This window comes from Triticum aestivum, chromosome 5D (assembly GCF_018294505.1).
Source record: "Triticum aestivum cultivar Chinese Spring chromosome 5D, IWGSC CS RefSeq v2.1, whole genome shotgun sequence".
Taxonomy (NCBI): Eukaryota; Viridiplantae; Streptophyta; class Magnoliopsida; order Poales; family Poaceae; genus Triticum; species Triticum aestivum.
The window spans coordinates 417005245-417017338 of record NC_057808.1 but is presented as its reverse complement, the minus strand read 5'-3'; the positions used below and the strand labels follow the sequence as shown (position 1 = coordinate 417017338).

The 12094-nt window shown below is 45.7% G+C and overlaps 1 protein-coding gene across 1 annotated transcript; it reads right to left on the bottom strand.

Annotated features, from left to right (window-relative positions):
- Positions 1 to 709: 709 nt before the first annotated feature.
- On the bottom strand, positions 710 to 3598 carry LOC123122268 (probable 6-phosphogluconolactonase 4, chloroplastic). Its single transcript, XM_044542448.1, has 3 exons — positions 3191 to 3598; positions 2955 to 3090; positions 710 to 1504 (listed from the first exon to the last, which is right to left on the bottom strand). The coding sequence occupies exons 1-3, from the start codon at positions 3550 to 3552 to the stop codon at positions 1031 to 1033; spliced, it is 972 nt and encodes a 323-aa protein (XP_044398383.1). The 5' UTR covers positions 3553 to 3598; the 3' UTR covers positions 710 to 1030.
- Positions 3599 to 12094: the final 8496 nt, after the last annotated feature.

Here is a 12094-nt window from a genome sequence, read left to right as displayed (position 1 = left end):
CTGGCTGGCCGTGCTTTGAGAATGTATCAACAACAATGAGTTCGTCTAAAAAAAATCAACAACAATGAGTAAATGAGAAATTGAGAATGCCGTTATACCAACATTTATGCCTCAATAAAAAATAGTTGTACCAACATTTCTCTCTCAATAAGTGACTGGTAGTTGCCTGAAACAAATTACTCAGGTCCCAGGTCAGACCCCCCCTTCAGAAACAAAATCTAGGCAGGACAGCTTCAGTTATGCAGTTAACGCAGGCCCTCTGCCCTGTGGGTGATTTAGCTTCACTTGTTCTGCAACATTGGCACACCAGTGCTGGCCTTGCACTTGCAGTGAGTGAACCAAGTGAAGTCTCCACCATATTGACTCAATAGGCAACACATCAGATAAACTATGCTTGCCATGATCACAAAAGAGTAGTGCTAGGCCCACGATGATTTTTTTTACGACGTTTGTACGACACTGCTCGGTCACCATTCGGTCAGACATATGCACCAATTTTTTTACGACATTTGTACGACACTGCTCAATCACCATTCGGTCAGATATATGCATCAGCGGGAATCGTGGGATTACAACATCGGACATGAATTGTATGCATATAAAGTCGTCCGGATAGCAATTTCGGATCACAAATCACCTTGGAACATGACAGTAACAGAATGCAACAGACATTGCACGGGGGCCGTAACATTTAAAAGCACAAGTTTGGTAAATAATCTGAGCACCCGTTGGGCAATGCCTCAGCAAATGTTATTTACTAAATGCTGGAAGTTGAGGGAGTGTCTGAAACACATTACTCTGAAATAATATACTTCCTCCGTTCCATATTACTAGTTGTCGCTAAAACGGATGTATTTAGACGTATTTCAGTGCTAGGTACATCTGTTTGAGCGACAACTAATATGGAACAGAGGGAGTACTACATAAAGCTCAAGTTCACCTTACAGGTAACCCACCAGGGAGGAATGCAACCGTCGGATTCACTTTTATTTTAAGATCGAGCTTAAACCTTGGATCGCCATGGGACTCACTAGTTCTGCAGCATCGACACCGCCTCCTTGTCGGTGAACCAGGTGAATTCTCCATCATCAAGTATAGCCATTTCAACAGGGAGCAAATCAGAAGTCTTCTTGTCAGAAATCGCCTTCTGCACTGCACCGGCTTTCCCAGCCCCAGTTACCACCATGGCGACATATGCGGAGGAGTTGATCACCGGAAACGTGAATGTGATCCTCTGTGGTGGCGGCTTTGGAGAGTCCAAGATGTGGGTGACCCACTTCTTGTTCTCTTTAACAAGAGGATGGCCTGGGAAGAGAGAGGCGATGTGACCGTCAGGGCCCATGCCAAGAAGCTGGAGATCAAACCTGGGAAACCCAGTTGTCTTTGACATTGCAAGGACGCCATTCTTAACAAGTTGCTTCAAGATAGTTTCATAGTCCTCTGCCGCTCCTTCAGCAGATAAGGCATCATTGATAGCATACACTTGACCAGCAGGAATTGGTACCTACAAAGTACAAGACATGACCCAGTTAAAGACTTCTCAATAGGTAGAAAGTTACATGTAGCTACAAAACTGATGAGAATGGAACAATTATAGATAAGAATGTGTCACTATCTAAAGAACTGTAAGGGCACCTACAACGCGAGGCGCTCGGAGTGAGCACCAGGACTAGTATCCTGCCCAATCAGCAATAAGAACGACAAATCCTGGCGTCGACACCAAAGCTGGAGGTGAGCGCTAGCCTTTTCTTTCTTCCTCCGCGTGAGTTGAAATGCTTTGTCAGGCGATCGCTAAGCACCCGCTATTAGCGTCCGCCGTTGGAAGAGGAAGCGCAAGATTACTGGGATATTTATTTTTTCCATCATAAGCGCCGCTGCTAGCGTCTCCCATTGGAGATGCCCTAACTAAACTTGAAACAGAAAATGAACGTTGTATCTTGAAAAAGCTACAGATTTACAGGACTCATCTCTGCAAATGTTTTACCAGGCCACATAACTGAACTTATGTAAAACCATATTTTGCCAAAATCACATGTTATCTGCGCGGCTGTCTAGATGATTTACAACTGAAGCTAACATAAATATGGCGTTACGCCATACATGGATGCACTGACCAATTTTCTTATAAGGCATGGATACACTCAGAAATAGCTCCAAATTTATCCAAAGTTAACATGGTGAAGCTAAATAGCCTGTTACCAAATCCAAGCATTACTATAATCTTATTTTTTTACAACTTCCCGTCACTGGAAGCCACAAATTATGTCTTCCAAATGCCCTAACTTACTAAAGGAAAGACCTAAATAGGTGGAAACTGGGAGTTGCTACCATACATTCAAGTGAGGCGGTCTACACTATCTACAGGACTCTTAACTAAATTTCTTGCAGAAAATGAAAGTTGTATCATTTGAAAAAGCTACAGATTTACAGGGTTAAACTTCCCAAATGTTACTGAACTTATGTAAGATCATATCTTGCCAGAATCACATGTTATCTGTACACTGTTTACATGATTTCCAACTGAAGTTAACATAAATATGACATGAAGCCATACATGTAAATGATTATGAGCACCGCTACAATTTGTACAATAAATTGATAACACGGGTTTAATTATGACTTTTTGTAGCCAGATATGCTGCGCATGATTATATAGAAATGCACGGTGTGGAGGAGAGAGGCCATATGCTTTCACAAATATATTTGTCGAATTTCTTACTAGGCATGGATACACTCAAACAGCCCCAAATTTATTCAGAGGTTAACATGGTGAAGCTATATGACCTGTTAGCAAATCCAGGCATTGCCATAATCCTGTTCCTCCATAACTCCCCATCAATTTCAAGCAAAGAAAATTATATCCTCATAATGTCCTGCCTTACCATGGGAAAGGCCTAAATGGGTAGAGAACCGGCAGTTGCAGGGTAAATCTAGGAAGAACCCGTGGGGAATACCTTGGAGAGGAACCCATCGAGGGCGAGCTTGTAGTTGCTATCCTCATGGTCCTTGGGCACGACCCTCTCGTCTACCCAGAACACATGCCACTTGCTCCAGTCAACCGTCTCCAGGTACGGCGCCTCCGTCAGCTTCCTGCCAGACCAAAAAAGAAATCAGGGATCCTCACGCGATCCGGGAGCCCCCGAGCAGCCAGAGAACGAGCGATCTCCGGGGAGGACGGGCGGGAACAAACCTGAGGGCGTAGATGAGGGATCCGCCGGAGAGCACGACGGTGACGGCGCCCCTCTCGGCGGCGAACTTGGCGGAAATATCCGCCGTGTACTTGGCCAGGGCCACCGCGAGGTTCTCCTCGGCGTCGAAGATGAGCAGGTCCCTCTTCGAGGAGGCGGCGGGGGCCGGGGCGGCCATCGCGGCGGCGGGGAGGAGGACGGGGGTCGTGCGCGCGGAGGAGAGGAGGCGGGGGCGGGGGCGGGGGCGGGACCGGAGGCTCCGGACCGGGACGAGGGACGCCGGCGGCGAGCGGCGGCGGGGGAAGAGGGGAGGCAGGGAGGAAGATGCGGCGGCGGAGACGGAGACGGTCATGGAGGTGGACATGTGTTATATGCGGGGTGTGGGGCTGGTGGCGGAGGCGACAGGTGGATGGTGAGGCTCGCCGCGTTTTGTACCGTTGAGATCCTGATAGACGGCCGGCCTGCGGAGAAAGCCAGGCGAAGAAAGTGCGCCCAGCACTCCTCAAAATGTTCCAAATTCCCCGTTATTTTGCCCACACCTGGGCCAATTATTTTGCCAAGAATTTGCAAGAGAAATAGGAGTAGATGGGTACTCATTGAAAATTATGTTTTTTTGGCAAAAGATCAAAAACAGATTCAAAATATATGATGGGCGATTTTTTTTTGGCAAGGCTAGTTTTGGCACCAAACAACATACATATATTCAACCAAAAAAACATGCATACATACATTCATTCATGGCTTGTTTCGAACGTAGGATAGACAATACAAGGAATGAAAACATAATGTTTGTGCAGATGTTAATAATCCCCCCCAAATGGTAGAGAAATGGCAGAATTCCTATAGTTATTTATAAAGTTAATCAACAAACAAAAGGTCGCCTTGGGAACATTTCACAGATTCATTCCTATGGAATTTTTCTGTTCCAAGCAATCCTTAACTAAAAGTTGTTGTAGAGAACATGCTTAGCTTCTATTTTATCCAAGGGATAAATGCCCTCAAGCTTTTATAAAGAATGATATGCCCAGAATTCAATGAGCAAAGTTACCACCAAAAGTTAATGCCAGTTTTATTACGCGACAACATAATAAAAAACGGTAACATGGTACCACCAAATGCATCATTCAATAAACTTTTCGAACTTGTGTATCTTCCTTGCCATTGGCTCAATGCGTCACAATAATAACTAGGGGGATGCCAACGCCCAACCGCCAGACGTACATTATCCACGATCTCCATCAAACCTCTCCTTTATTCTCAAATGAAATTCTTCTTAAAGTCATTTATCCTCAAATAAAATTCTTCTTAAAGTCAATGAAGATAGTATGTATCACCGACAAAATATTCTAACTCTGCGAGGTTTGCTTGGGACAAATAGTGAATGTGGATAACCTATCTATCATGTTTAGCAAGTACGTAGGTGGGGGGGGGGGGATGCAGTTGCAACAATTAGGTTTAAATGGGGAATTAAGAAACGAGAAATATTTGGTATTGCTTGTCTATGTGGCAAATTCCACGAGCTAGACTGTTGGTTGTTTGAAGGATCAGATTTAGGCAACAATTCATGGTTGTACAAGAAGACTTCTTCTAAAGCTGGTAAAGAAACCTGATTAGGGCATGTGCAAACAGATGGGGAGTATGATTGATAGGTAATTTTTGGGCACATCAAGGGAGTTAGAACAAATTCCACTAGTTGAGTTGGAGTAAGTTAACACAACGAGAAAAGGACAATGGGCTTGGATATAAGGATTTGTATGCCTTTAGTATGGCCATATTGGAAAAACAAGGTTGTCACTTACTTAGAAATCATCCCTTCTTCTGTGCATGAGTTGTGAAAGCTAAGTATTACCCAGATAGAGATGTTCTGGAACCACAACCAAAGGAAGATATGTCCCACACTCGCCATATCATTTTGAAGGTGATTGATTTGTTAGGGGGGGGGGTCAATAAGCGAGTCGGAGATGGTGCAACGGTGAAAACTGGGGATGAGCATCGGCTGCCCCGGTTATGGTTGTGCCAACCAATAACACCGTGTGTTACAATTTGAGGTGGGACACATAGCTCGTACACAAAAGGTTATAGGCACATGACAAAACTTGATCCTGACTATACCTCTCAAGGAATATATGGAGCATGAGTGGACAAAGCACTTTGAAATAAAGGGAAGGTTCATTGTCAAGTTGCCCTACATAATGTACCAAGAAAATAGTGCATGAGAAAGCAATGCGACATCATTAAGGTTATCACTTTAGTGTGAATGAGATTTGGAGTGCCCGTGTTGAAAGTGCGGTCATATGTGTGGCACATTGCTCACAACATCCTTTCTATTTGTTGGAGAATTTTACACCGAGGTATAAAAACTAATCAGGTATATCAAATATGTGGTCGTTGTAATGAGGATGGAGTCCACCTTTTCCTCGGGTGCAAGGAACTAAAGAAGCTTCTAAACTACCATGAACCAAATGGCATATGAGAATCACCCCCTCCTAACTCTGGATACACCAAAAAGAATTATGAGCATAGCGTTGCTTTGAGGTTGGTGGTCATAAGGGACAAGGCGAACTCGTCGCAGAGACCCCCTAAAAATTGATGATGTGTTCTACATGATTCGTCAGCCATTTTTAACTTCTAAAAGGGATTTCTAGGTCCTAGCAGTTGAAGCAAATAGAACTCAATACTTGTTTAGTTTCTTCAGACACAAGTATGTTTACACTCCCATAAAATTTTGAATTTAAATTTGATCTACACATAGCAAAGAAACAAAAAATACAAAGGCCAACTATGAATAGGGTGTGAAATTTTGTCTTTTGTCTTTTTTTAGACTATTCATACCGTATCAACTAGAGCATTATCTTCTTCTGCAATCTTGGGGCAAGCGTGATGAGCAATCTCAAAAAAATTACAAAATATCTCGAGGCCAAACATGGTTGCCGGCGATGAGAATAGTGTGCTAGTGGCGAACCAAGTCGGTTGGTCCATTCAAACCCACCATGATCTTTGCCCAACCTAATGATGGTTGAGCTATCACCGTTGTGAGTCTCACCAGTAGCCTTCAGTGTGTCCTTGATTCCTATGCTTCTCCAAAATGAGAAATGAAGTGGATGTGGCGAGAAAGCAATATGGCATCATTTTGGTAATCACCTTAGTTCGGGTGAGATTTGGGGCGCCCCTGTCCAGCGAAAGTGCTGACATATCCATGGTGCATCGCTCACAACATCTTTCCTATGTATTGAAGCATTTTACGCCGAGCTATGCAAAATTAATCTGATATGTCTAATATCTGGTCTTTTTAACGAGGATGGAGTCCACCTTTCCTTAGGTGTAAGGAAGTAAATCTGTTAAGATACTAAGCTTCCTACATTTGAAGCCTCCTGGTGTGTCGGGGGCTGTGAGGTTGCTGAGGGCCGCTTGTAAGGGTGTGTGTTGTCGGTTGAGGTTTCTGTTTGTTTCTTCTTTTTATAATTTTCTTTTTTTTCTTTTTTCGGCTTTTCTTCTCTTTTAAATCTTAATTTACATATCTCAAGTCATGAATATCAATTAAAATCTCTAAACATTTTTTAAATCTGATTTTCTAAAAAAAAATCCTCAAACATTTTTGAAATTCACTAACGTTTTTAAAGCTCACAAACATATTTTAAGTTTTTGAGCTTTGTAATTTTTTTGAATATTTTAAATATCAATGAACATTTTTTAAATCTAGAACATTCTTTAAAAAACATGGTTTTTTAATTTTGTAACATTTTAAAAATCCAAGAGTATTTAAAATCCATGACACACTTTTAGTTAACGATCTTAAAAAGAGATTGCGGGCTTTTTACAAGATAGCAGCGGAGCGAGCGAGTGGGGCAGGGAGATGAGCTGAGCGAGCGGGAGCTTTGTAGGTCGGCTCATGTGAACATTATAGTAGCAGTTCCACGATTTTAACGTGAATAGGAGCTCACACGGCGAAATTACCTTTCTAATCTTGAGCTCAAGTGCTCCTGGTGTGAACAGTAAAATCAGAAAAAAAAATAAAAAAATGATTTTTTTGTGACAAACTTTAAGAAATGTTTGAAGTGAATACAAAGTTTCATCACGACATCATATTGGTGGAAGTCGTAGTAAAAAATAAAATCAAAGCTCCAAAATGTGTTTAAAAGTAACCTTTTCAGAGCATTGATTTTGTTTTTGTATCACGCCTCCCACCAATGTGATTTCGTGATGAATTTATGCATGCAGTCCAAACATTCCTTAAAGTTTGCCCAAAAAATTCAGTTTTTTTTTTCAAATTTGTTGTTCATCTAGGAGCATTTGATCTCGATATCAGAAACTCTGCGTCCCTCACAAGGGGCTCACACAACGACCACCGGCTAACCCCGAGGCTGAAATGTGTAAGTACACCACAACCACACACTGAACAACTCCACTCTCCTGTCAACACAAATACCGCATCCTAGCACAATATACGAACGAAAAAAACTAGAACATAATTAAAACCCAGATAAAACTAATACGAAACAACTAACCTTCTAGGGAAAAAAGATGATCCCACGAGTGAAGAACAGTGTGGAGAAGCACGCATTAGCCTCTCATAAGCTTTGAATCACCTTGAACTAGATGGCATATGAGAACGACTAGAGTGTCCAAATCCAAAAAGCAAGTTCCATTCTCCCCTAGCCCTAGATACATCGGATTTTTTTATGGGCACACATTGTTTTGAGACTGGTGGTCATAAGGGATAGTGTGAACTCAGTCGAAAGCCCCGCGAAAGTTGATGATGTGGTGTACATGATCCGCATGCACATGACCCGGATTTTAGTTCCTGGCAGCTGAAGCAAAAAGGAACTCGGCACTTGTTTAGTTTCTCTGGGCAGCCCCATCTACATTTCTTGTTCGTGGAAAAGAAACTTCTCTCAAACTAGCTTCCTGAGCTTCCCTTGTCAACTCCAAACGAGAGAGCCCTCCGCGTCGCCTCGACATGCGACTCGGGGGAGACTAGGGTTTGCCTCCAGCCTCCACCTTCCCACCCTCCTCCCTCATTTGCCTCCACCCGAGACAACCAGTAGGCAAATCCGTGCGGGCGCCGGTGATGGTGATGACGGGATCTCATCACTCCGGCCCTGGGCGTGGACAATGGACCCTAGGGCGGCAACACTGGCAGGTCTGGCGGTGGCGTCTAGCGGCAGGCGACGCTTGCGAGAGGTGAAGCTGGTCGGAGGCTTGACCGTGATGATGGTGAGTCGTAGGCGGGAGTTGGCCGCATTGTCGTGCTTCCCTACATCAGATCTGGAGGTTCAAGCTCCTCTCCCCGGCCATCTCGCCCCCACCGGCCGGCGGCAGGTGGCCTCGTCCATTGGCCCTGTGGCAGGAGGGTTCTTGTGGAGGTGGTTACGGACCGAGGGAAAGTCTGGTCGGTTCTAGCCTGACTCGACGGTAGTGATGGCCAAGGTCACCACTGTCCTCCTTGGAGGCACCGCCAAGGTCCCTCCCCTCCACCCCGACCCCAATCCTGGGTGAAAGCCCAAAATTCATCTCGGATTGGATGGGGCGGTGCCATGTGTGCGTGCCTTTCTAGGAGGCATCGCTCGGGGTGTTTGGTTTGTTCGGGTGTGAGGTGATGCTGGCAATGGAGCATATTGTTGCACGCGTCGGCGTGCTTCAGGCTGGTGTCTCTTCGTTGGCGGCTCTCATTGCTTAGTTTGGCTGGACGACGTCTTCGATCCTGGCGGAAGGGGATAGGGTTCCCCTTCTCGGCGGTAGCAGGACACCAGAAGCCGGAGGTACCCATGCTATCCATTGTAGCTGGTTGCTCTGCTCGCTTGTTGCACTTCACCTTGGTGCCATGTGAAGGAAATATGCCCTAGAGGCAATAATAAAGTTGTTATTTATATTTACTTATATCATGATAAATGTTTATTATTCATGCTAGAATTGTATTAACCGGAAACTTAGTACATGTGTGAATATATAGACAAACCAAGTGTCACTAGTATACCTCTACTTGACTAGCTCGTTGAATCAAATATGGTTAAGTTTCCTAGCCATAGACATGAGTTGTCATTTGATTAGCGGGATCACATCATTAGAGAATGATGTGATTGACTTGACCCATTCCGTTAGCTTAGCATTTGATCGTTTAGTATTGCTATTGCTTTCTTCATGACTTATACATGTTCCTATGACTATGAGATTATGCAACTCCCGAATACCGGAGGAACACTTTGTGTGCTACCAAACTTCACAACGTACCTGGGTGATTATAAAGGTGCTCTACAGGTGTCTCCGAAGGTACTTGTTGGGTTGGCATAGATCGAGATTAGGATTTGTCACTCCGATTGTCGGAGAGGTATCTCTGGGCCCTCACGGTAATACACATCACTATAAGCCTTGCAAGCAATGCAACTAATGAGTTAGTTGCAGGATGATGTATTACGGAACGAGTAAAGAGACTTGCCGGTAACGAGATTGAACTAGGTATTGAGATACCGACGATCGAATCTCGGGCAAGTAACATACCGATGACAAAGGGAACAACGTATGTTGTTATGCGGTTTGACCAATAAAGATCTTCGTAGAATATGTAGGAGCCAATATGAACATCCAGGTTCCGCTATTGGTTATTGACCGGAGACGTGTCTCGGTCATGTCTACATAGTTCTCGAACCCGTAGGGTCTGCACGCTTAACGTTCGGTGACGATCGGTATTATGAGTTTTTGTGTTTTGATGTACCAAAGGTAGTTCGGAGTCCCGGATATGATCACGGACATGACGAGGAGTCTCGAAATGGTCGAGACATAAAGATCGATATATTGGACGACTATGCTCGAACACCAGAAGTGTTTCGGGAGGTTTCAGACATATACCGGAGTACCGGGGGGTTACCGGAACCCCCCGGGGAGTATATTGGGCCTAATGGGCCTTAGTGGGAGAAGAGGAGGGGCGGCCAGGGTAGCCGCGCCCCCCTCCCCTTCTAGTCTGAATTGGACAAGGAGGGGGGGGGCGCCCCCTTTCCTTCTCTCCTTCTCTCCCTTCCTTCCCCTCTCCTACTCCTACTTGGAAGGGGGGAGTCCTACTCCCGATGGGAGTAGGACTCCTCATGGGGCGCGCCATAGGAGGCCGGCCCCCTCCCCGTCCTCCACTCCTTTATATACGGGGAGGGGGCACCCCTTGGAGACACAAGTGGATCAGTTGATCTTTTAGCCGTGTGCGGTGCCCCCCCTGTTGGGAATCGTAGCATAATTTAAAATTTTCCTACGCTCACCAAGATGCATCTATGGAGTCTACTAGCAACGAGGGGAAAGGAGTGGATCTACATACCCTTGTAGATCACGAGCGGAAGCGTTCCAATGAACGTGGATGACGGAGTCGTACTCGCCGTGATCCAAATCACCGATGACCGAGTGCCGAACGGACGGCACCTCCGCGTTCAACACACGTACGGTGCAGCGACGTCTCCTCCTTCTTGATCCAGCAAGGGGGAAGGAGAGGTTGATGGAGATCCAACAGCACGACGGCGTGGTGGTGGATGTAGCGGGTCTCCGGCAAGGCTTCGCCGAGCTTCTGCGAGAGAGAGAGAGGTGTTGCAGGGGAGGAGGGAGGCGCCCAAGGCTTAGATGTTGCTGCCCTCCCTTCCCCCCACTATATATAGGGCCAAGGGAGAGGGGGGGGCGCAGCCTTTCCCCTTCCTTCAAGGAAGGGTGCGGCCAGGGGGGAGTCCTTCCCCCCCAAGGCACCTCGGAGGTGCCTTCCCCCTTTAGGACTCTCCCTTCTTTCTTATCTCTTGCGCATGGGCCTCTTGGGGCTGGAGACCTTGGCCCATATAGGCCAAGGCGCACCCCTTACAGCCCATGTGGCCCCCCGGGGCTGGTGGACCCCCTTGGTGGACCCCCGGACCCCTTTCGGCACTCCCGGTACAATACCGATAAAGCGCGAAACTTTTCCGGCGACCAAAATAAGACTTCCCATATATAAATCTTTACCTCCGGACCATTCCGGAACCTCTCGTGACGTCCGGGATCTCATCCGGGACTCCGAACAACTTTCGGGTTTCCGCATACATATATCTCTACAACCCTAGCGTCACCGGACCTTAAGTGTGTAGACCCTACGGGTTCGGGAGACATGCAGACATGACCGAGACGCCTCTCCGGTTAATAACCAACAGCGGGATCTGGATACCCATGTTGGCTCCCACATGTTCCACGATGATATCATCGGATGAACCACGGTGTCGAGGATTCATTCAATCCGTATGCAATTCCCTTTGTCAATCGGTATGTTACTTGCCCGAGATTCGATCGTCGGTATCCCAATACCTTGTTCAATCTCGTTACCGGCAAGTCTCTTTACTCGTACCGCAATGCATGATCCCGTGACTAACGCCTTAGTCACATTGAGCTCATTATGATGATGCATTACCGAGTGGGCCCAGAGATACCTCTCCGTCACACGGAGTGACAAATCCCAGTCTCGATCCGTGCCAACCCAACAGACACTTTCGGAGATACCTGTAATGCACCTTTATAGTCACCCAGTTACGTTGTGACGTTTGGCACACCCAAAGCACTCCTACGGTATCCGGGAGTTGCACGATCTCATGGTCTAAGGAAAAGATACTTGACATTGGAAAAGCTCTAGCAAACGAAACTACACGATCTTTTATGCTATGCTTAAGTTGGGTCTTGTCCATCACATCATTCTCCTAATGATGTGATCCCGTTATCAATGACATCCTATGTCCATAGTCAGGAAACCATGACTATCTGTTGATCAACGAGCTAGTCAACTAGAGGCTTACTAGGGACAGGTTGTGGTCTATGTATTCACACATGTATTACGATTTCCGGACAATACAATTATAGCATGAATAAAAGACTATTATCATGAACACAGAAATATAATAATAACCATTTATTATTGCCTCTAG

What these genes read in the sequence shown, in the direction of transcription:
- LOC123122268 (XM_044542448.1), bottom strand. Translation starts at nt 3,552, where the DNA reads ATGTCCACCTCCATGACCGTCTCCGTCTCCGCCGCCGCATCTTCCTCC. An exon ending in TCCCTCATCTACGCCCTCAG is followed by an intron (nt 3,091 to 3,190) that starts GTTTGTTCCCGC and finishes TTGGTCTGGCAG; the next exon opens with GAAGCTGACGGAGGCGCCGT. An exon ending in TCGATGGGTTCCTCTCCAAG is followed by an intron (nt 1,505 to 2,954) that starts GTATTCCCCACG and finishes TGTACTTTGTAG; the next exon opens with GTACCAATTCCTGCTGGTCA.